Source organism: Condylura cristata, unplaced genomic scaffold (assembly GCF_000260355.1).
Source record: "Condylura cristata isolate star-nosed mole 26May11 unplaced genomic scaffold, ConCri1.0 scaffold00026, whole genome shotgun sequence".
Classification (NCBI taxonomy): domain Eukaryota; kingdom Metazoa; phylum Chordata; class Mammalia; order Eulipotyphla; family Talpidae; genus Condylura; species Condylura cristata.
In genome coordinates this window covers 2518064-2539492 of record NW_004567127.1, presented here as the reverse complement: position 1 = coordinate 2539492, position 21429 = coordinate 2518064, and the positions used below count along the sequence as shown (strand labels likewise).

The 21429-nt window shown below is 63.1% G+C and overlaps 1 protein-coding gene across 1 annotated transcript; it reads left to right on the top strand.

The window, feature by feature from the left end:
• Positions 1 to 2908: 2908 nt before the first annotated feature.
• On the top strand, positions 2909 to 21429 carry PHGDH (phosphoglycerate dehydrogenase). Its single transcript, XM_004689591.2, has 12 exons — positions 2909 to 3163; positions 9684 to 9835; positions 10033 to 10098; positions 12395 to 12449; positions 12530 to 12628; positions 15021 to 15153; positions 15556 to 15704; positions 16768 to 16920; positions 18549 to 18681; positions 19388 to 19518; positions 20235 to 20472; positions 21142 to 21429. Exons 1-12 carry the CDS (start codon positions 3026 to 3028, stop codon positions 21294 to 21296), a joined length of 1602 nt encoding a protein of 533 aa, XP_004689648.1. The 5' UTR covers positions 2909 to 3025; the 3' UTR covers positions 21297 to 21429.

Below are 21429 nucleotides of genomic sequence, written 5' to 3'. Positions count from 1 at the left end.
CCAGAGAGATGTGTGCACGATGGACTGAGCGCACTCACTGGTCTGTGTTGCCTTCTTAACCCTCACAACACCCTTATGAAGTAAGAGTGGTCCTACTCGCCCCAAGTTTCAGAGAACACCGAGCCTCAGAGAGGTGTGTCAGTTGCCCAAGGTCACGTTACTGGTATTCGAGACACTGGAATTCAAGTCCAGATGTGCCTGTTTCGCAGATGACAATTCATGATTTATGTCTCAAAATACCTGTTTTATGACTGAGAGGGTGAGTTTCAAAATCACATCTACTTCAAGTAGAGAAAGGGATCCCCCCACCCTCCACCCCCACCCCCACACACCAGTCCTATCCTCTCCAGGAGAGCTGGACCCACCTCTCCAGCCCAGAGGTACACTGTGCACAGGGTGCAGAAGGCATGGATTGGTGGGTGCCCGGCTCCATGAGAGAGAGAGACAAGAAGAGGCTGGGGTTGGCGTGGGGCCTTCCCCCACTCACTGTGGACATACTCTGGGCCCGAAGCTGAGGCCGCTTCATTTCAAAGGGCCAGAGCCCCAGTTAACGGATGGGGGGACAGCACAGGTTGAGGCCGGACATTTCCCTGCTCCCTTGGGATAAAACCCCTGACTACTGGGAGCGGCTGAGGGCAGGGATGAGATGTCCACTAGCAGCAGCCTCAAGGCCTCGGAAGCACCTTTAGAGTCCAGTTTAAGTCCCTGCTCCACTGAGACCCCCGGGGCACTCGGGCCGTGCCTGTCTGCACTGCTCACAGCCCTTCTGCCATGTCTGGGCCTTTGCAAATGTCGCTTATATTCTCCACTGGTCACTTCCGACCTGACTCCAAAAGGCCGATAAACATCTCTCATCACTGCAGCCTGGGATTTCTCAGAATAGTGTGTACTGTGGGCCTCAAGGTATCAGCTCAAAGGGAACTCTGGGCCCCAGCGCCCGGGAGCCGCCCTGCCTTCCACTGATGGTTCTTCCTCGCTCCCCTCCCCAAAGCTCTTCAGCACCTCTTTGCTGTGCTAACTTTCTTTCTTTCTGAGAGAGGAGGCTGTTTCGTGCATCATCACATCCTCAGGGTGAAGCCAGGGCATGTGGCACATAGTAGGCTCAAGAAATGAAGTTTTGAGCAGAATCTCTTCTGAACCTTGACAGTCTAACAGGGACCAGGCTGGCATAATTGAGGGATATGACGTTGTGTCTTTGATTTTTTTTTTAAAGATTTATTTATTTGTGCATACAGAACTGGGGTACAGGCCGGAGGCTCAGGGGCGGTGAGAGGCTTCACCAGAGACAGAGTGGGGAGCAGAACAGGCAGATTGACAAAGTACACTGCTGAGGGGAGCAGCGGGCAGGTCAGGAGAGGTCTGCTGTGCCATGTGGTCACCTCCGGGCAGGCGGGAATTGAACTCATGCGGAAGTAGCTTCTCAGTGCTGTGCTTTAACCCGCTGAGCCACCAGGGAGGGCCTGTGTCTTTGATTTTAATGAGGATGGAAGAGGGAGGAGCTATGACATGTCAAGTACTTAGGGCACCCGGGACCGTGTTGTGGAGGTGACGCTCTAGAAACTAGAAGAGGGACTTGCTCACTTTTTACAGTGAACGTTATTACGCACCTTAGGTCTATTTAGAGGGGCTCTCCTTAGCTGTTTTGTAGGGGTTCATAAGTGTCTTTCATTGTGGAGGTAGGTGGGGCACAAATAATAAAGAGTGAAAATAAGGCTGAGGTGTTCAGGTGGAGGACTTTGGGCTGCAAGTCCAGTCCCCCGGAAGCTGTGCCGCAGGTCACCTTTAGAGGTAGCAGGGCTGACACCCGGCTGAGTGGAAGCAAGGGGGAGTCTGGGGAGGCGGTGAACAAAGTGTAACACGATGGGCATCTCTCTGCTGCCCTCACTGACCTTCCGGGCCAGGCCTCGGGCTCTCTCAGGACCGCAGGGTGAGAGGCCCACCGTAGAATCCGTGGAAGGAGTAGACGGGATAGACACATTGACTCCTTCCCACCGGCGACACTAGATCTAAAATCTGGCTTGTGCCTGGAAGTCGTCAGCCTGAAAGCACTAGCGCTTTATGTGTTATTGATACTGCACAGGCCGGTAGGTTAAGGATCTAGCCCTTCAGTTCTGCAAGCCACACAGGACGAGGACACACCGTGGTTACCTGGGAGGGACACACTGCCTTCTAACGCACCTGTAAGCACCCGTCTCCGCTGCTGACCCTGGACAATCTGAAAGGAAATATTCCAAAATTCCCATAAAGTAGGGCATGAAGAACACATTTGTCCTGGGGTTTAAACACCAAGGAGCTTAGAGCTGGGGAGAACTCCCAAGGTAAATTAGACCAGCCTGACATCCCATTTCTTCTTGGTTTTTCAGAATGAGAAAGAAAGTGGGGGAAGAGGAGAATAGTGCAAGTGAATAAAGATTCTGACCTCTCGAAGCACAAAGCCCTTGCTGCCTTTTAAATCCCCAGAATCATTGCCCCATCTATTTGGAATTAAATACTGCTTTGTGAGTCTCAGAAAGTTTCCCAACTTGTCTCTGCTTGGGCCTAAGGAAAGGAGCACTTTTTGAGGATGTTCCGGAACGTTCGGCGTCTTGCACTTAACAGGGGCGTTCAGCCCCACGCTAGAGGGGTTCAGGAAGGAGCGCCTGGGAGGAAAGCGGCAAAGAGGCGATGCTTCCCACGGTGACACGCACACGTCTGGGTGCTTCAGATAGAAATCAGCTAGTCAGCGCAAAGTGCCTGCCGACGCTCCCCAGGTGCAGGGAAGGGCCTTGGCCGAGATTGAGAAATTCATCGCCGGAGAATAATAAAGGGGGCGGGGATGCCAAGGCGCAGGACGAGGAGGGGGCGGAGCCCCGGGGCGCTGGAGCATTTCCGGCCAATCAGAAGGAGCCGGTTGTGGGGTAGATAAAAGGGGGAGCGGGCGCGAGGATCCCGCCCAGTGACTCGCGCCCTCCGGCGGAACTGCAGTCTGTCGGCTCGCTGAGGTGCCCCAGCCCAGGAAGAGCGGCGGCCGAGGCCCCCTCCAGCCATGGCCTTTGCAAATCTCCGGAAAGTGCTCATCAGTGACAGCCTGGACCCTTGCTGCCGGAAAATCCTGCAAGATGGAGGGCTGCAGGTGGTGGAGAAGCAGAACCTGAGCAAAGAGGAGCTGATAGCCGAGCTGCAGGTGAGTTACCAGCAGGGAGGCGATGACTCGGGGCATCCGCCTGGGGGGCAGGCTGGCCGTGTCCGCGCGCCGCCCGCGCCCGCTCTCCTCCGCCTTCTGACTTACTGTCCCGGGGCCTCCAGAGTTCGGGGGTTGGGGGAGAGGGAGGAGAATGGGGAGGGACAGGCCAGCTGCGAGCTGCGCCGTGCAAACTTTCCGCTCAGTTTGCAGCCGCGTGTGGCCGCCTCCCGCGAGCGCGCCCAGTGCTGGCAGTTCCAGCTGGTCCTCGGCCGGCTCGCGGGATGCCAGCGCGGCCCCGGCGCCGCCTTCGGCCCCCGCGGAGAGGTCGGGGCGGCCGCCGGCGAGGCTTCCTCGCGGGGAGCCCGGAGACCCGCGGTCGCCCCCGGGTCGCCCCGGCCGCCGGCCCTAGTCCGCCCCCCCGCGGGAGGCTGGCGGGGTCCCAGCCTGGAGTCCCAGCCTGTCTCGAGGCTGCGGGAGAGGCGGCGTGCAGGAAGGTGCCCGACCCGGGCTGCGAACCCCGCATCCGCCTTTCGTCTGATGCAAGACCCAGGCGAGTTTTCACCGCCCCTCGGCCTCCTGGGAGGGCTGGGAGCGAAGGGGCGGGCGGGGGGCGCCCGGATCGCGGGGCTCGGGGATCCCCTCCCGCCGCTGGCCGCTGCCTGGTCTGTGGCCGTTCGGTCCCGTTCCTGACGCCCCCGGGAAGTTTCTGTTTCTTGGCAAGCCCCAGGGACGAAAGGCTTTGGTGTGGCATACCGGCGCCAACGACTTCAACTGTTTACCTGGTCCGCGAGTCTCCCGCAGGCTTGAGGGATAAGCGCGCTATTCTCCGGGGAGCTTCCCCCCAGATCTCCAACTCCTACTCTGCACGCCCCAACTCTTCCCCTGCAGGCGGCCCACCTCCGGCAAACTCGGGAGGACCCGCCCCGCCGGCCCTGTCCCCCACTCTGCCCAACCACCATCCAGCTGCTGTGGCTTTAGCTGGGCCTTACCACGTGGTCCTCAGACCTGCTGGGGGTGGGGGTGGGGTGCTTGTTTGTCTGCCTGGGTGTCCTGCTGTGTTTCTGCTCGGGTCCTGCGGGTCCTCCTTGCCCCTGGTGCTTATCCTGGTGTTTGGGTCTCTGCCTGTTTGCCAAGAGGTTTGCCACCCAGCCCTGCCTTCGAGAAGCTTATGGGCACCTTAGGGTGCCCGGACACACCCTGTGCAAAGCCCGGAGGGCTGCACCAGCCCTGGCGCCCAGCTCTGCAGCTTCTCTGCTGGGAGGAGGGAGGGAGTGATGGGCCTGATCCTTGAGGCGTGGGCATGGCACAGGGAGGCCGGCACGCACTGCCCCTCTCGTGGGCTCGGGCTGGGTGGCCTTGGCATTGGGCATTGGCCGGGAAGACTGTAGAGAAGCTGCTGGGTCAGCTGTGACCTTCACCTTCACCAGCCCACCCACCGAGAGGGGCCTGGACTTGCACTTATCTCCTTCTTAGGGAGAAGAAGATTCTGATGGGGACCCGGCAAGCGCAGCCCAAGGCAGGGAGTGTGCCCCTGGCTGAGAAGGGGGCTCGGGCCTGGTGGAGGGTGATGTCTGGGAGGTGGCCGGGGTGCTGGGAGCCCCCAGCTGGAAGGCACAGCGCACTCTGGCCTGCAGGAGGCCTCCTGGCGGCTGGCACTGTGGGGCTGTGTGGAACGCCCAGGCTCGGTGCCCTGCGCTCTCTGGAGGGCTGTCTCTTCACGCTCCCTTTTTATTCTGCCTGGAGATGTGTCTGGAATAGTGTCTCATCCCCTCTCCAGCTTAAGTCTTTTTCATCCGAAGGAACAGGCAGGCTGCCTTCCAGCTGCTTTGTATTCTGAGCAGACACAGTTCCTCTTTCTCCTCCTCGGGAAACATAATGGTCCCCCAGTGGGGCTGTTCAGAGTCACAGCTCACTAGGGGGTAACGAGGGCCCAGGGCCTTCTAGTGGATCGTGACCAGTATGAGAAAGGGCGGATTAGGAAACTCCAGCCACAGGGCAGGTAGTGGGAGCTCGTGGATGAAAGTTTGTTCCAGTGACATGAGTAGTTTGGGTGAGAATATAAGATCACAACTTCAATTGTGTGTCTTGCCGTGGGACTCAAAGAGATTTGCAAAACCCTGGCGTGGGGGAGGAAGCATCTCGTGGGCTTCACAGAGCTGGTCCTTAGCATCCCTCCGCTTTCACCAGGTGTCACACCTGAAGCAGGAACATCTCACTCCACACCTGTGCTCACAAGTGTCCGGACACGGCGGCCTTGCTCCGTGAGGCCTCCTGCTGTTTTTCTTCGCTTTCATTAAACAGCGGTTGAACTGCTGGTCAGAATCCATTAGACATTTGATGGACAGAAGCATGGTTATGCCTTTATCTCAGAATGTTTAGAAAGATGAAATGAAAGCAGCACTCCGGCGGGGACCGTGGCCTGCAGTGTTTCTTGGACTTCCCCTAAGGGTTAAGGTGAGGCACCAGCAATAGTGGAGTCACCCCCAAGGCCAACCCCAGCCTGGGGGGGGGGAAGGGAGCAGGTGTGAACCTGAGGCAGACTGGGCGCTGAACTAGCCTAGGGTGGGAGCGGCTGTGATTAGCAGGACAGGGGCTGCCGAGGTTTGCGAGAGGGGAGCAGGTGCCACCCAGTGCTTGCCTGCCCGCACCCAGGGGTGCCAACAGGGACCCCAGCATGCAGGAGAGGAAAGTCAGCGTCGGCAGGCCACACAGAGGACGCACAGGAGGTGCTGCAGCTTGGAGCGAAATCTTGGAGCCGTGGCCTGTGGCTTGAGAAGGGGACGGTGCCTGGGGTTATGGGGGTGAGGGGAGGCAGGACACAGCTGGTCACATAAGCTCTCAAGTGTGTGCTGGCGACTGGACCAACTGATGAAAAGGCCGGATGAAGGATGGAGGGAGCTGAGGCTGTGAAGGGCGGGACGGGCCTAGAAAGCCAGTGAGGTGAGCTGGGACCGACCTGCCGCCTGTTGCACAAAAGGCTGGGTCTGCCCAAGGGCGTCTCCCGGGAGGCGCTGGGAAGGCAGGTCTGTGCTGGGGACCTTCGGCACGTCCCCATCCCCTTCTGCGAGACAGGGGTGCTGTCTCCAGTCTGCAAGAGTGGGGTGCACTGCACGGACTCCGGCACCCTCCTCCAGCCAGTCTGACCTGGGAGACATTTCGTGAGGCTTGGGGGGCCTGGTTGGGAGCTGGAGAGACCATCCAAGGAGGCCCACCCACGGGCCCTGGGACGCTGGCAGAGCGCCCGAGCAAGCTGGCCTGAGCGACGTGATCCTGAGAAGCGGCTCTGGGGTTGGCCCAGTGTTTTGCCCTTTGCGGTGAGGGCTGACCTTGGTCCCTGGCTGGCCCGGCCACGGGGCTCCCGGCTCAGGTTAGTGACTGTGGCGCTGTGCATGGAGGGGAAGTCAACAGCATGCCTGCAGAGCATCATTTTCTGAACTCGATTTCCTAGCTCTCGCGTTCCAGTCTTCAGGATTCAGGGGCTACTTTGTGGTTCTCGTGATTGACCCACTTCAACTTTGCTGATTTCCACTTGGTGAGCATCCGCTTGTAGGACGTTGTCAGCACTTCTGGGGGAGAGTCTTTCTCTCCTGCATGTGTTGCAAGGAGCTTCCTCCCAACGTCATGGCTCTTCCTTCGTTTGTGGGGTCCTTTTCCATGGGGAAATTTAATTTCGAATGGAACGAAGTTTGTCCCAGGTCCTGGGGGTTCTGCCTGCCTGGGAAAGTTTCTCCATCCAGAGTTCATAAAAACGCCCTCTGCACCTCTTTGTGCTGATGCCTGTAGCTCCCTAGTTCCGCTGGATGTTAAAGCGTCTCCGGGTTGGGGGGCGCGGGGGAGTCATGACACCGAGCCATGCAGGGAGGGCACCAGAGGGGTTCGTGTGTGCACAGGCCGGTGGGCCTGGGCCGTGGGGAGGTGGGAGAGAACACGTGGGAGTGCACGGTCTGAGCGGGCTGGTCAGCGGGTTGGAAGATGCCCACAAGGAGACCCGACGCGGCCAGAGAGGGCCACTACTTGTGAAGTGGAGGAGCGGTCAGCAAGGGCAGGTGCTTGGTTCCCTGGAGGACACTTTTACTGCCCTTGGAAATGCCCTTGTGCTGCTGGGCAGCGGATGGAGGCTGTCCTGTCCTTTTCCTCCCACGCAGTGGCTGATTTTCTACTGGGGGTTGCAGGGTTCAGGGCGCCCTCCAGGCACAGCCCAGAGAACGGTCACAGTGGCTTCACCTTGGTTCCGCTGAGCTGTGCGTGTCCAGCCCTCCAGCAGTGCGACACCACAGCACTGTGGGGTCCTGGAGGGGCGGGGCTGTGACATCACCTCCCGCCAGCAGTCTCACACAACCCCACATAGTGGCCCCCTGATAACCAAGGGAGAGGTGTCAAGGGAGGGGGAGGGGAGACGGGCATTCTGCTGGGCTTCAGGTTGGACCTGTGAAGTGGGACTGGACCCGCGCTGGTCAGTTCTTCCAGTGCCACACTGAGGTTTTTCTTTCGAGCCAGGGATGTGGCAGGGCCTGGTGTGCCCGGGACCAGCCGGCCTCTGCCTTCTCAGGTCACCCCGCCCCGCCTGGTGAGGAGGCGTGAAGCTAGTGCCTCCCCAGAAATCCTCCGTGACCTCTCTAAGTTGTTCAGCACCCCCGGCCTGCAGACCGGAGCCCTAGGCCAGGGGCCGGCACCTCCCTCCTGTCCTCCGGTGGAGGTAAATGGCCCTGCTCTTTCTCCACGGGACGTGTCCAGACTTGTCCCTGGCACAGTCTGGGCCTCACTGCCACGACCTTTCTGTGGCCTTTCTGCCTCAGGAGTCCATGTGCCAGGAGGGGAGCGAGGTTCTCCGGGGACCCAGTGAGACGTCCCCCAGGAAATTGCGGACTTGTACTGACGGGCGCCAGAGGGCCCTGCCCACCTGGCGTGGGCAGACGGGGGGTGCCAGGCCTTGGATGGTGACCCGACTGGTGGACGGGCCCAGGACGAGACCCCAGCCTTGCACCCCCAGCTCGCCACCCGCTCACCTCTGCGTCCTCGGGGAGCCGGGCACCGGCCAGGCACCACGCACACTGGTCCGCTGTGCTCTGGGTGCTGGGCAGCCACAGCCTTGCTCCGGGGAGCGGCCACAGGATTCTGGAAGAGCAAAGGAGGAAGGAGGACTGGGCCAGGGTCTGCTTAGCCCGGAGAAATCGGGAAGTCTCACTGTCCGCCCCCCCCCCCTTTATGCTATTTGAGGTAAAGCTATGCATGTTTGGGGGTTGTAGCTTCAGACCTCTACAAATGTCTGTGTTCACTCCGTGCCCACCATCAGGGCCCCGGTAATCTCCCCCATGTTCCACTGGGCCCTCCCTCCCCTCTCGCCCCCACACGCCCCTGTGGTGGCCTCTGTTCAGTAACCGTGTGAAGGGCTTGCTTCGTGCGCCCTCAGGTCTTAACTTTTAACGGATGTGTGGTGTCAGTCTAAGATGGCCTACATCTCTCAGCCGCTGTGGAAGGGGGAATGGCTCTCCCCTCCTCGCAGACAATGGTCTTTGTTTTAGGAAATTTTTTCTTTCAACAGTTTTGTCCTTCAAACGATTGTTTAACTTGCTTTTAAACGCTATCTAGGTTCCAGGGCACAGCATTGTAAACTAGTATCTCTATATACTACTTTGGGTTTGCCACAGAGGTCTCATTTCCATTGTCATCCATCCGGCCCCATTCTCTTATTCGCTCAGCCCTTCCCTTCCGGTAACCACTTCTAGCCAAGAGGGTATTAACTGTTTCAATTTGTTCTTCACTCGTCTTGGTTTTCTGTGTATCACCTGCGAGCAGGAAGATAAGGTGTTTGTCTTTTTCCTTACAGCTCATTTCACTAAGCATAATACGCTCTAGGGCTGTCCATGCTGTTGCAAAGGGCAGATGCTCATCTTTTTCATAGCCGAATAGTATTCCATTATGTACATATACCACACCCATATTCACTCATCAGTGGATGGGCACTAGGTTGCTTTCAGCTCATGGCATCTGTCCGTAGTGCTGCAGTAAACACGAGGAGCTATATCCCTTTAGTGCTTTTGCATTTTCCAGGTAGGTATCCAGGAGTGAGTGGGATGGGCAGTTTGACCTTGAGTGTCCGCTTCATTTACTCATGCAGCCAGCCACATTTATTAGTGCTCTCTCTGTGCCTGGCACAGGGGCCAGCAAGGTAGAAGCGGATCCTGCTGCTCCCAGGTGGGTCAGTGACTGATGAAGGAGGTGATGTCCACTGAGCAGGGCCAGTCAGCTCCCCAGGCGCTGGGCCTGGCTTCTCTGATTTCTCCCTCACACACCCGGCGAAGTCGGTTTGGAGATTCTCAGCTCGTAGCGGGTGCAACTGGGACTTGCACCCAGGCCTGAGTAGTGGTGGGGCCTCTCAGACCGTAGACCTTGCCTTCCTTTCCCTGAACGTGCCCACAGTCCGCCAGCAGGTAGGAATGCCCACTTGGCATGAGGTACTGGCCTTAGGAGGCCTAGAAGACCACCTTGGTGAGCCCAGATGTTTGCTCTTCCGCCTCAGGACTGCGAAGGCCTCATCGTCCGCTCGGCCACCAAGGTGACCGCTGATGTCATCAATGCGGCAGAGAAGCTCCAGGTGGTGGGCAGAGCTGGCACAGGTGTGGACAACGTGGACCTGGAGGCTGCCACGCGGAAGGGCATCCTGGTGATGAAGTGAGTGGTGGGGCAGCCGGGGGTGGAGGCTGGGTGACTGTGGAGACCACTTGGGGCAAGAGGGAGGGGAAAGGTTAAGAGAAAGGCGGCTAGAGAAGGGCTTCCTGAAGGGCTGGGTTCGGAAGGTGGGGTGGGAGTCAGTGCTCACAGCTTCGGGGTCCCAGGTCTGACACTCAGGCTCTCCTCTTTGCCCTCAGCACCCCCAATGGGAACAGCCTCAGTGCTGCAGAGCTCACCTGCGGTATGCTCATGTGCCTGGCCAGGTAAGTCCCCACCTCCCCAGCAGTCTGTCCGTTAGGCCTGTGTAGCACCTGTGAGCAGAATGATATAGTGTTTGTCTTTTTCCTTACAGCTCATTCCACTAAGCATGATATGCTCTAGGGCTGTCCATGCTGTTGCAAAGGGCAGTGCCCATCTTTTTCATAGCTGAATAGTATTCCATTGCTTACATATACCTATACCACACCCATATTCACTCATCAGTGAATGAGCACTAGGTTGCTTTCAGCTCTTGGCACTTAACAGAAAGGCCGCAGGCTGGGTGGCTTTGGGGTTCAAGGGCCCGCAAATCAGGGAATCAGGGTGCTCCACAAAGCAGTTGTGGGCGACTGTCCTTCCCTTACTTGTCTCCCACTTCCATAACCTCGAGATGCCGTTTCCACAGCCTGGAGCATCCTTCCCCATCACCTTTGTCTCCTTAACTCTTCTCCACGGCTAGGCTGAGTGCTAACCCGCGCCAGAAGTGGCTCTGAATCCCCCAGCCGAGCTGTGTCCTCGGCCTGCAGACCTCAACTCTGTCCTTACACATCTGCATCCTGGTGGGAAGGACAGAGCTGTGGGGTCTCTGCCTGCTGGGTGGGTGAGACACAGCGGCCAGACCTCTCGCTCCTCCAGCAGGAATTCTGGGGTGTTGCCACGGAGGAGGGGAGGCCCCGGGGACTCAGGTGACAGGCACATCAGTCTCACCGTGCTGGGTGGTGACTGGCTGTGGAACCGGCTGTGCTAGTCTTTCTGTGGCGCGTGGGAAGGTCGGGGGCCCCGGGGGGAACGGGGAGCTACTCAGGTCCCGTTGCAGACCTGGGGTCCTTTAAGCAAGGCTCCTGACTGCTCAGGCCTGGAAGCTTCTGGGACAGAGAAGTCACCCTGTTGCCTTCCCAGAGCCAGTTCCCCCTCCCGCCGTGGGCACCTGCAGGTGGACCGAGTGGGCCTCACCTACAGTGGGGGATGTGGAACAGAGGGAAGGGGTTCCCGAGGTGCTGGGCACAGCTGTGACCCAGAAGAGGGGCCTCACGGCTTCTGCCGAGGGCCTGCTTTCCTGCAGCAAAAGTGGGGCCGGCTGCTGCTTACCGCAGAAGCCGCTGGCCCATGTCACGGTCCTCCCAGAGGGGCCCAGCAAGGACCCCAGATGAACTCTGGCAGCTCTGTGACCGGGGGTGAGCGGCGGGGGAGGGTCCGGGGCAGTGTCCAGGGGGCTCTACGGGCTCCTCTCTCAGCTGCTTCCCGACGACTCTCCCACCCTGAGTCCAGAGGCCGGGGTAGGGTGAAAGGAGGGACAGAGTGAAGTGGGCAGAGGCCACTCAGCTCTGGGGGCTGGAGCGCTCCCAAGGCCAGTCTCCGACCCTGACGGCAGCCCCTGCGAGGCTGGGCTGGAGGACGAGCTGCAGCGTCCCGCAGCACCCGCCACCGAAGCTTCGCCTGCCCCTGGGCTCACGCCAGCCCTCCCCTCGCGAGGAAGTGGACACGGGTCTCTGTCCATAAGCCGCTCAGAGGTCCTCCGGGAGGACACTCAGATCTGCCCCACACTCTGGCTGCCGTGCCCAGTCTCCCGGACGCGCAGGGGCTCGCGGCTGGCGACTTCTGGGGCCTTGCGTGGGTTCACCTGCCAGTTGGGTGGTGTGATGGGGCCCAGCGGCCTCACGCAGCCGTGAGCATGGGGCGTGTGCTGGCGTGATGGTGTCTGCAGCAGAGAGGGCGCCTTCCGCTGCTGGGGCATTCTTCTTGTCGTCCCTTTTTGGCTTGGAGCAGTGGATGACCTTGTCCCTCATGACTTAACTGACCTTCTGACCTTCAGCTTTGCCCTGACTTCTTCCACAAAACACAGGGGCCCCAGTGCTCCACGATAACCCATCGGAGGTGGGGTGTGCTTGGGCCGGGGCAGGAGGTGATGTGGATGCTCCAAGCGCCTTCCCTGCCGCACCCACCCGGCTCTCTCTGGCCTGAGCCCGCTGGGACTTGAGACTCTCTGGGAGGAGCAAGAAGCCGGCCGCTCCTGGATACCGTGGGGGCTGCTGGAACTTGTGCCCAGATGGACCCCCGCCTGCTCATCCTGAAGCCCAGAGAACCGCCTGTCCTTTTGTCTCTCCTGGGGCCTCAGGGACTGGGCCGGAACCGGGCTTCCTCCCGGGCTCCTAACTGCAAACACACCCAGGCACCAGGTCACGTCTCTGCGCCCGCCCTGGGCCGAGTCAGCGTGGCTCGGGGCACGACAGCCCGGCCGTGCTACGCCCCACCACGGGCCTGGTGCGGCCGGCGGCCCCTGACCCGAGCGTGTCCTTGCAGGCAGATTCCCCAGGCCACGGCGTCGATGAAGGACGGCAAATGGGAGCGCAAGAAGGTGAGCGCCCGGCCTTGCCTCTCCCCAGCCGGCACGGTGCCCCGCCCAGGCTCGGCTGATTCTGGCTTCTTTGGTTGCAGTTCATGGGAACAGAGCTGAACGGGAAGGTCCTGGGGATTCTCGGCCTGGGCAGAATCGGGAGAGAGGTGGCCACCCGGATGCAGTCCTTCGGGATGAAGGTGAGAGGGGCCCTCAACGAGGGGTTGCTGCTCCCAGCAGGCGGCTTGCTTGAAGGAAGCTCGAAGGCTGTGTCCCTGAAGAGCCTGGCCCGCTGGGGAGCGGCGGAGCCCAGGGGCAGCCGGACCTTGCATCCCGCCGTCCTCTCCTGCCCTGCCACACGGGCTGTGTCTGTGTCCTGTGACAGATCAGAGACCAGAGCAGACCTACAGCCTTACACTCAGCAGCCGTCTCCCCCTCTTCTAGCCCCGCAGGGCAGGAGAGAGTTGAAGGTGATGGGCCTGGAGCCCACCCTTCACCCTATCTGCTCACGCCTCGCCAAGGCGCCGCACCCCGGGCCCAGCCCAGGGGACTTTGCAAAGCCGGGGGGCTGCTCGGCTCGCAGAGGGGACCAGACGGGCCAGGGAGGGAGGCTGTGGACAGCGCCGTGTTTGCTGTGGCTTTGAGGGAATCACGGGTGGAGACGCAGCCAGGCGGCTCCAGTTAAACGTTAGAGCCGGTGGGTGTGAAAGTCGCCTTGGGGCCAGACAGGTTGACTGCGCACGACGTGGGGTGCACCGGCCCCTCGCTCGATCCGCCCGTCTCTCCCACCTTCACGGAACTGGCAGGGGCCTCCCAGACGACTCCCCCATTCCACACCCATGTCCGGAGCCGGAGTTTCTGCCGAGGCTCCCAGCAGGGCGATGGCGGGCGGGCAGCAGCGCCCCCTGCGGCGGCACGGTCCTCGGCGGCCGCCCGCCAGTGGGCACAGGACAGGGGCGATGTCATCAGGGCTGCGGCTGTGAGAGCGACCCTGCGTGGGCCACAGGCACAGGGCCACCGAGGTGTCTGCTGGACTGGCTGTGGCCCAGCAGCCGAGCAGGTGAAATTACCCTTATCATCCGCCTGTCCCCGGCCACTGGGGCCTTACCCTGGCCCTGACCGGCGAGCCCACGGTAGGCCGTTAATGGACGACTAGCACCTGACCCCAGCCGGTTACCGGGAGGCCAGACTCACCCCTGCGTGTCACAGGGGGTAGGGGGCAGCTTTCGTGTGCTCAGATGTTGGGGAGGGCCTCCTTTCTCCTTCCCTGCTCGGTGACCGTCTGGGCACACAGGAAGGCATCTTCCAGCCTTCTCTGCTGAGGCCGGGCTGTTCTGCACCTGTCTTAGCCATCCTGGGCCCTGTGGGGCTGGGTGGCAGGTTGTGGCTTGGAGGTCTGGGCTCACTCAGGCCGGCACGTCGAACAGGCCTGGGCAGGGTTTGAGGCGTGGACTTTGCCCACAGGGTTTTCTGCAGCGCCCCTCACAGTTCTTTATGCTCAGTGTTGTTGGCCCAGAGGGGTGGACGTTGGACCCGAGTGGCCAGTGGTCACCGATCCTTTCAGGCCTGAGGTCTGCTGTGTCCCAGTGCCCCTGCTGGGACGGCATCGTTACCCAGATCTACAGATAAGGAAACTGAGGCAGGAGGGTCCTGTGATAAGCTCCAGATAACAGGATACTAAACAGTGGACCCAGCTTGGGCGGGGGGGCTGCCCACTGCCCCCAGGGCCCTCGGCCCTGCATGGCCAGCACCACCACGGCCCTGTTGGTTCAGTGGCCCCCACGCTCAGGCCTCTCGGGTCACAGCTCGCGGCGCCAGGCAGCATCTCTCAGCCTGGCTAGCACGTCCTGCCGCCCCCGGGGTGCTCATCTCCTCCGTCCACCTGCCCCTGCCGGCTGGGCACTGGGCCAGCTCAGCTCGGTGGGCACCAGGCCGTGTTCTCGCTGCCTCAGTCTGGGCTTGGCGACTCCGCCGTCCCTGTCCGCGCTCCGCGTAAAGGGTCCATCTGGGTTCGAGATGAGCAGAGCCATTGCGCTGGCAAAGGAGTCCTGTCTCCTCCCCGCGCTCTCATCCGGCTGGAGAGAGGAGCGGTAGGGCAGGGCCCAGAAAGCAGCGCTGAACCCACGCCCCCAGGGGCCCACGCCCCCAGGGGCTGGAACCCGGCACCCTGCTCACAGCACAGGCCGCTCTTCAGTCACAGCCACGGCCGCTGCTTCTCCCAGAGGCTGCATCGGACACAGTACGCCCTTTGCCGTTCATTGTTAGAACAGTCTTACGTGCTCCCAGCCTCAAAGGAAATGTCCGGGCCTTGGGGAAAGCTCAAAAAGAAAGGAAAGCGTAAGGATAAGAAACGTAACCCCATCGGAGATAACCAGCCCCTGATGAAGGGGCCTGCTTGGTTCAAGCAGCGTGGCGGTTGTGTGGTGAGCGCGTGGCAGGTGCGTGGCTGGTCTGTGGCAGGTCCGTGGCTGGTGCGCGGCAGGTGACGGGTATGTGGCGAATGCTGGCTGGTGCGTGGCGGGGTGCGGTGATTGCGTGGCCACCGAGCCCGGCAGCTGACCTGGGCGCTCTGCTCCCCTCTCTGCCAACCAGACTGTAGGGTTCGACCCAATCATTTCGCCCGAGGTCTCGGCCTCCTTCGGTGTCCAGCAGCTGCCCCTCGAGGACATCTGGCCTCTCTGTGACTTCATCACTGTGCACACGCCTCTCCTGCCCTCCACCACAGGTAGGGGGAGGGGGACACCGGGTGGACTGGCCCTCCTCTGGGGGTCAAGGCAGCAGCCGGCCCCGGGCGGTGCTGCCCAGCAGGGGGCGCTTGGCTGGGAGGCCCTGGACTGGGGTGAAGCAGCTGGAAGCACGCGGTGTTGGGTGAGCGGGGCCAGCATGTGTGACCCATGACCCAGGGCCGTGAGTGCCGGCCTACTGGCCCCAAGACCCCCTCGAGAAGATCGCAGCGGCTTCCAGGATCTTTCTGGGCTGAATCTGGCCCCAGTGCAGGCACCCAAGGAGAGCCTTGTCCTGCGGGAGGGGAGGCCTCGGGGGAAAGGCCCGGTCCATGAGGGGGCCTCCAGGCCCTGCTGACCATAGGGCCCGGGCGCCCTCGCTGCAGGAAGCTCTCTCCTCCCAGGGCTGCTGAACGACAGCACCTTCGCCCAGTGCAAGAAGGGGGTGCGTGTGGTGAACTGCGCCCGGGGCGGGATCGTGGACGAGGGTGCCCTCCTGCGGGCCCTGCAGTCTGGCCAGTGTGCGGGCGCCGCGCTGGACGTGTTCACAGAGGTACGTGCATGAGGCCAGGGGTCAGTGCGTGAGGCCGGTCGGGGCACAGGGGCCAGAGGCCTGGGTGAGGGAGGGCCAGCTTGCTCCGGGGCCTCCGGTGTAATTGGGAGAAGTCGTCTTGCCAAAAATAACCCCTTGTGGCTTGAGAAGCCCTGGCTTGGACAAAGCTGCCCAAAGCTGCCAGGCCCTCTCCCGCCAACACTTTTAGCGGAAGCCCGTTCCTGCCCAGACCCCTCCGCTGCCGGCATCTGACCGCCCGCGGAAGACAGAACAGCCAGCCAGCCCTGAGGGGAGGCCTTGGGGCCGGGAGGGGTTCCTGTGGGCCTCTGACGGAGAGCCCCACCGCAGACGCCACCTCCCTGTCCCGCTGCCTCCCCCGTCGCCTCCCTTTCCGGAGGGGGGCAGCGGCAGGCGGTGGTGGACGTGTGGACGTTCCCCGTCCCCGCGTGGCCTGCGAGGCCTCTCCACAGCTCACCCTCTGCCCGCCGGCCCCCGGCCCCCGTCAGGTTTCCGCTCTGGTCCCGGGCCAGGCAGTGGGGTTCTCGGCCACCCCCAGGAGGCGGGGGCCCCCAGCCCTGGCTGCCCCCCGCCCAGCACACGCGGCTCATGCCCAGCCCCAGGCCCTGCCAACCTGCCAGCGCTTTTCTCTGGCATCCTCACCTCTCCCGTCCTCCATCGCGGAGTGACGCCGCCCGGAGAGCCCCGCCGCCAGGCCCAGGTGTGCACACTTCCGCGTGCCCGCCCCTGTGCGCCAGGCACGTGCACCCCACGCCCACGTGGCTGCCACGTTAACAGATCAGGGTCACGAGGGACGGCCAGAGGCTGATAGTGCGGACGAAGCCCGATCGACTTCGTTTACCCGACCGGGTAATATTAAGCCACTTTGTAGCTGGGGAGACTGAGGCTCGGACAGGGGCGACTCGCCCCAGGTATGTGGGCAGGGGGTGGGGAGTGCCCGTGGCCACGGCTCTGCCGGCTGCTGCGGTGGGACCTCCATGAGGACACCGGCTACCGAGGCCGCGCCCACCCGCCTCCCTCACGCCCTGGGGTGTCCCTTCCGCAGGAGCCGCCCCGAGACCGGGCCTTGGTGGACCACGAGAACGTCATCAGCTGCCCCCACCTGGGCGCCAGCACCCGGGAGGCTCAGAGCCGCTGCGGGGAGGAGATCGCCAGGCAGTTTGTGGACATGGTGAAGGGGAAGTCTCTCGCCGGGGTGGTGAGTGCCTCTGGGGAACCCTGACAGTGGCCGAGCCGTGGGGCGAGCGGATTCAGCCCCGGGAGTCTCCCTGGCCCAGCCCGGCCCTCCGGTGGGGAGCTGGGAACGGGCCTGGTGCAGGAGCCGGCCAGCCAGACCCGTGCCTGCTGTGCAGACGGGCACTCCGGGAGCCGCCGGCTGGAGAAAGGCCTCTTTGTTCCCCGCCAGCCTTGGGAACAGGAGAGGGGGGAGGGGCGCCGCTGGACACTGGCGGGAAACCCCTTCGGGGCGCCCTGGTCCTCGGGCTCCCCAGAGAAGCAGACCTAGGGCGAGCTCCCAGGTTGGGTTCTGCCTTGGGGGACACCAAGGAGAAGCGTTTTTTCTGTCCCTGATGCGGGGCCCCTCGGCTCTGCTCCCTGCAGCTGGACCTCTCCTGTCCATCCCCGGCTGTGGCTCCTCTGTGTCCCCCTGGGGAGGTCGGAGGAGGGCGCGCTCACGCTGAGCCCCTGCGTAGAAGGGCCTGTGGTGGGGGTCCTGCCACCCAGCATACTCCCAGCACCACCACATCGGGGGTTTCTTGTTATCACACCTCCTAGTCGCCTGTTTGATTTGCATCAAACCCCGAGTTTCAAATCAAATCCTTCGGACTGCTTCTCTGTATCAATTGCTGCCGTGAACGTGGCCAGCATTTCAGTTCGGAGCCAGAGAAACTGGGCAACAAAAGGTGACCCAGGAAAGGCAGCTGCTTTCCAGCCCCAGGTGGGGGCCTACCTGGCCAGACCGCAGGTGTGTGGCTTAGAAGGTTACGTGGGTCCACCCGACTGCCCAGCCTGCCCGTGGCGGACAGAGGTCGGTGCCTGAGGCTCCCAGTAGGGTCATCCAAAGTATATGAGTCGGGCTTTCTGCCTTGTGATTCTTCTCGAAAGGCTCAGTGACATGTCAACGCTTGCCTTAGATCAGTGACATGTCAACACTCGCCTTAAAAAAATGAAGATAGGGCCCTCCCTGGTGGCGCAGCGGGTTAAAGCACTGCACTGAGAAGCTAAAGCCACTTCATCATGAGTTCGATTCCCGCCTGCCCCGGAGGTGACCACATGGCGTGGCAGACCTCTCCTGACCCGCCCGCTGCTCCCCTCAGCGGTGTGGTTCGTCGATCTGCCTGTCCTGCCCCCCACTCTGTCTCTGGTGAATCCTCTCACCACCCCTGCACCTCTGGCCTGTACCCCACTTCTGTATACACAAATAAATAAATCTTTAAAAAATAAATGAAGATAGAAAATGAAGATGGCGGCAAGCTCGGGGTGCTGGGCAGAGAGACAGAACACCGCACATGCAAGTGGTCTGCGGCCCCCACATTTGACGCCAGAGGCCGTTCTCTCCGCTCTCACCCCTGGCACAGCAGAGGCCAGTCTCCGTGGGGCGCGGCTGACAGTGAAGGAGGGGCTGCCTCTGCTCCCCAGTTCCGGCAATTTGGGGTGGTGTTGCCTTTTTGCCTTTTCTGGGTCCACAGCTCCCCTCAGGTCTCGAAACAACTTGCTCTCGGGGTGCGGGTGGAGTGTCACCCCGCAGACACGGCAAGGGTGGCCTGTGGCGCAGTGGTCCGATTTGTGTGTGCCGCCCTCCCACTGACCCAGCCCCGCCCCCCGCAGGTCAACGCCCAGGCCCTGACCAGCGCCTTCTCTCCGCACACCAAGCCTTGGATCGGGCTGGCAGAAGCTCTGGGGACCCTGATGCGAGCCTGGGCCGGGTCCCCCAGGGGGACCATCCACGTGATGACGCAGGGTGAGGAGCTGGGGCCCTGGGGTGGGCCGGCAGGGGCGGGATGGGTGCTGGCCCTGGGTCAGCGACTCACGCTCACCTGCTGGACTCCCCGGGGCCAAGTGAGCTCGGGGGCGGGGGGCGAGCAGTGGGCACGCGTGGTGCCCCGTGACTCGGACAGGCCGTGGGCCCGGCGCCTCTGTGGGTGGGAAGGAGCCGTGTGCCGTCTGCACCCAGGGGGCCAGCAGGCTCCCCGCTTCGCTGGGGGGCGGCCCTGAGCCCTGCACACAGCCCGCCTCGACGGGCCCCTCCGCCCGTGGGAGCCGGGGAAGGCATCTAGGCCTGGGCATCTAGGCCTGGGCATCTAGGCCTGGGCATTGGTGGCGGCAGGAGGGCGCGCGGGGCACCCCACTGACCTGGGCGCCCAGGCCCAGAAAGAACAACGCAGGGAGTCGGTGCCCCTTCTGCTTCCGCCGCCTGGGTCAGGCAGGGCGTGAGCGCCGGGCCTGGGTAAGGCCGGGCGGTTTTCTAGCGTCCCCTTGGGACATGCCGGGCGGGGAGAGTGGCCCCCTGGCCGGGGGCAGCGGGGTGGCACTGCGTGTCCTGCGTGGCCTGGCCTCCACCCTCAGCGCGTCAGCTTCAGTGGCGCTCACCTTCGGGGGGAAACGCTGGGGGTGGCCCCAGGGGAGCGAGGAGCCCCCTGAGCCCACCTGCGGCTCTCGGTCCCCAGGTGCGGCCCTGAAGAACTCCGGCAGCTGCCTCAGCCCCGCGGTCATCGTCGGCCTCCTGAGAGAAGCCTCCGGTCCGGCGGATGTCAACCTGGTGAACGCCAAGCTGCTGGTGCAGGAGGCTGGTCTCAGCGTGCGTGCACCCCCACCCCGCACGGCCTGTCTCCCCGCGTCCGGCACAGGGACAGCCTCGTGCCCCCGGGGAGCAGCGGCCCCTCGCCCGCATGGCGGCTGGGGCCTGCCTGCGGGTGCTGCGGTGAGCCGTGGGGGCGCCGGGTGTCTGAACACCCTGAATGGAAGTGGGAGCAGCACCCCCGTCTGAGAGCTGAGGAAAGCGACGAGCGGGAGGTGCCCATGTGGCCTGTGACGCCCCGTCCGGTGCTGCTTCCACACAGCCCCACTTCTCGAGCGGCGCCCCTGGGCCGGCAGGGTTCCGATGGGCCTGGCCCCCCCCGCGTGGCTGTTGGCGTGGGCCCCCCACCTAGGTGGGCGCCCCGTGTTCTCAGCCAGCGGCAGCTGGCCGCCCTCCCCCTCTTCAGTCCTCTACCCCAGGCAGGCCTGAGCCTGTGAGGGGCCAGTGAGAGCAGGAGGGTCAGGCCCAACCCACCCCGCTGCCCCCTTGCTACCCCGTCCCCACCCCGCGCCTGCAAGCCTTCACCTGCACCTGACAGGTCCCCACTTGTCCACCTCAGGGAGGCGGCCGACCGCCCCAGCGTGCCAGACTCCACCCTGACCCTCCCCGGGCCCTGGCCCGCGATGGCGCTGGCGGGCCGCCGCCGTCCCTCCGACCGGCCCGATGGCCGGGGGGGCTGGGCAGGACAGTAACGGTGCCTTCTCGCCTCTCTCCAGGTGACCTCCTCCCACGGCCCTGCGGCGCCGGGCGAGCAGGGCTGCGGAGAAAGCCTGCTGACCGTGGCCCTGGCGGGCGCGCCCTACCGGGCCGTGGGGCAGGTCCAGGGCACCACGCCCGTGCTGCAGGCCCTCAACGGGGCGGTGTTCAGGCCAGAGGTGCCTCTGCGCAGGGGCCGGCCCCTGCTACTGTTCCGGGCCCAGTCGTCCTGCCCGGCCATGCTGCCCACCATGATCGGTGAGGAGGACCTGCGGGGCGGGCGGCCGCTGGCGAGGGCCTCTCTGGTCAGCACCCCCTGCCCAGAGACGGTCTGCAGGCTGGCCCCCGGGGGTGCAGGGAGGGAGGGAGCTGGGTGGGCAACTGCCTGATCTGAGGTGGCCGAGCAGTGGCGGCCCCAAGGCCTCTACTACGAGCCCCGCTGCCGGCCCGATTGCCACGTCAGACGCCCGCCTGGCCCTGCCCTGAGCCCAGTCCTGAGCGCCCAGAGCCACTGGGTCAGGCTCCCTTGACACAGCGAGGCCTGCCAGGGCCGCCCCGGCCCCCGCAGTGCTGGGAGTCCTGGAGCACTTCCCAGTGGGGCCAAGAGTGTGCCCACGGCCCTCCGCGGGCCTCACTTCACCCGCCCTGCCAGCTGCCTGCAGAACTTTCCCCCACTTTCCTCCCTCGCTGCTGGTCTGAGTGGAGCTGGCCTCCGGCACGGCAGCACGTTGCTCTGGCTCTGTGCGGCTGGGCCCACCCTGCCGCTGGCCCGTTTTCCCAGAGGGTCTCCGGATCCCCAGGGGCCGGGCAGATGCCCTCTGACACCGCCACCCTGTGGCAGCTGAGCACAGGCCTGACTTCCGGCCCCGCCCCCAGCCCCCTTCTCCTTCCCGTGCACCCTGCCAACCTGGCCTCTTCTGCTTCCAGGGCTCCTGGCAGAGGCCGGAGTGCAGCTGCTGTCCTACCAGACCTCGGCGGTGTCGGACGGCGCGACCTGGCACGTCATGGGCCTGTCCTCCCTGCTGCCCAGCCTGGACTCCTGGAAGCTGCACGTGGCAGAGGCGTTCCAGTTCCACTTCTAACCTTGGAAGAGGCGCCCTGGGCCCACCCGGGGGACTTTCTGACCAGCAGGGAGGGGACAGCCGCATTCCTGGGCGCGCAGACCTCCGACCTGCTAGTCCCCAATACCGCGGAATAAAGGGCCTGTCCCAGGTG

Bases quoted from the DNA above. Each gene is read 5' to 3' on its own strand.
- PHGDH (XM_004689591.2), top strand. From the start codon at position 3,026: ATGGCCTTTGCAAATCTCCGGAAAGTGCTCATCAGTGACAGCCTGGAC. The intron at 9,836-10,032 runs GTGAGTGGTGGG...CTTTGCCCTCAG, and splicing joins AAGGGCATCCTGGTGATGAA to CACCCCCAATGGGAACAGCC. The intron at 16,921-18,548 runs GTGAGTGCCTCT...CGCCCCCCGCAG, and splicing joins GGAAGTCTCTCGCCGGGGTG to GTCAACGCCCAGGCCCTGAC.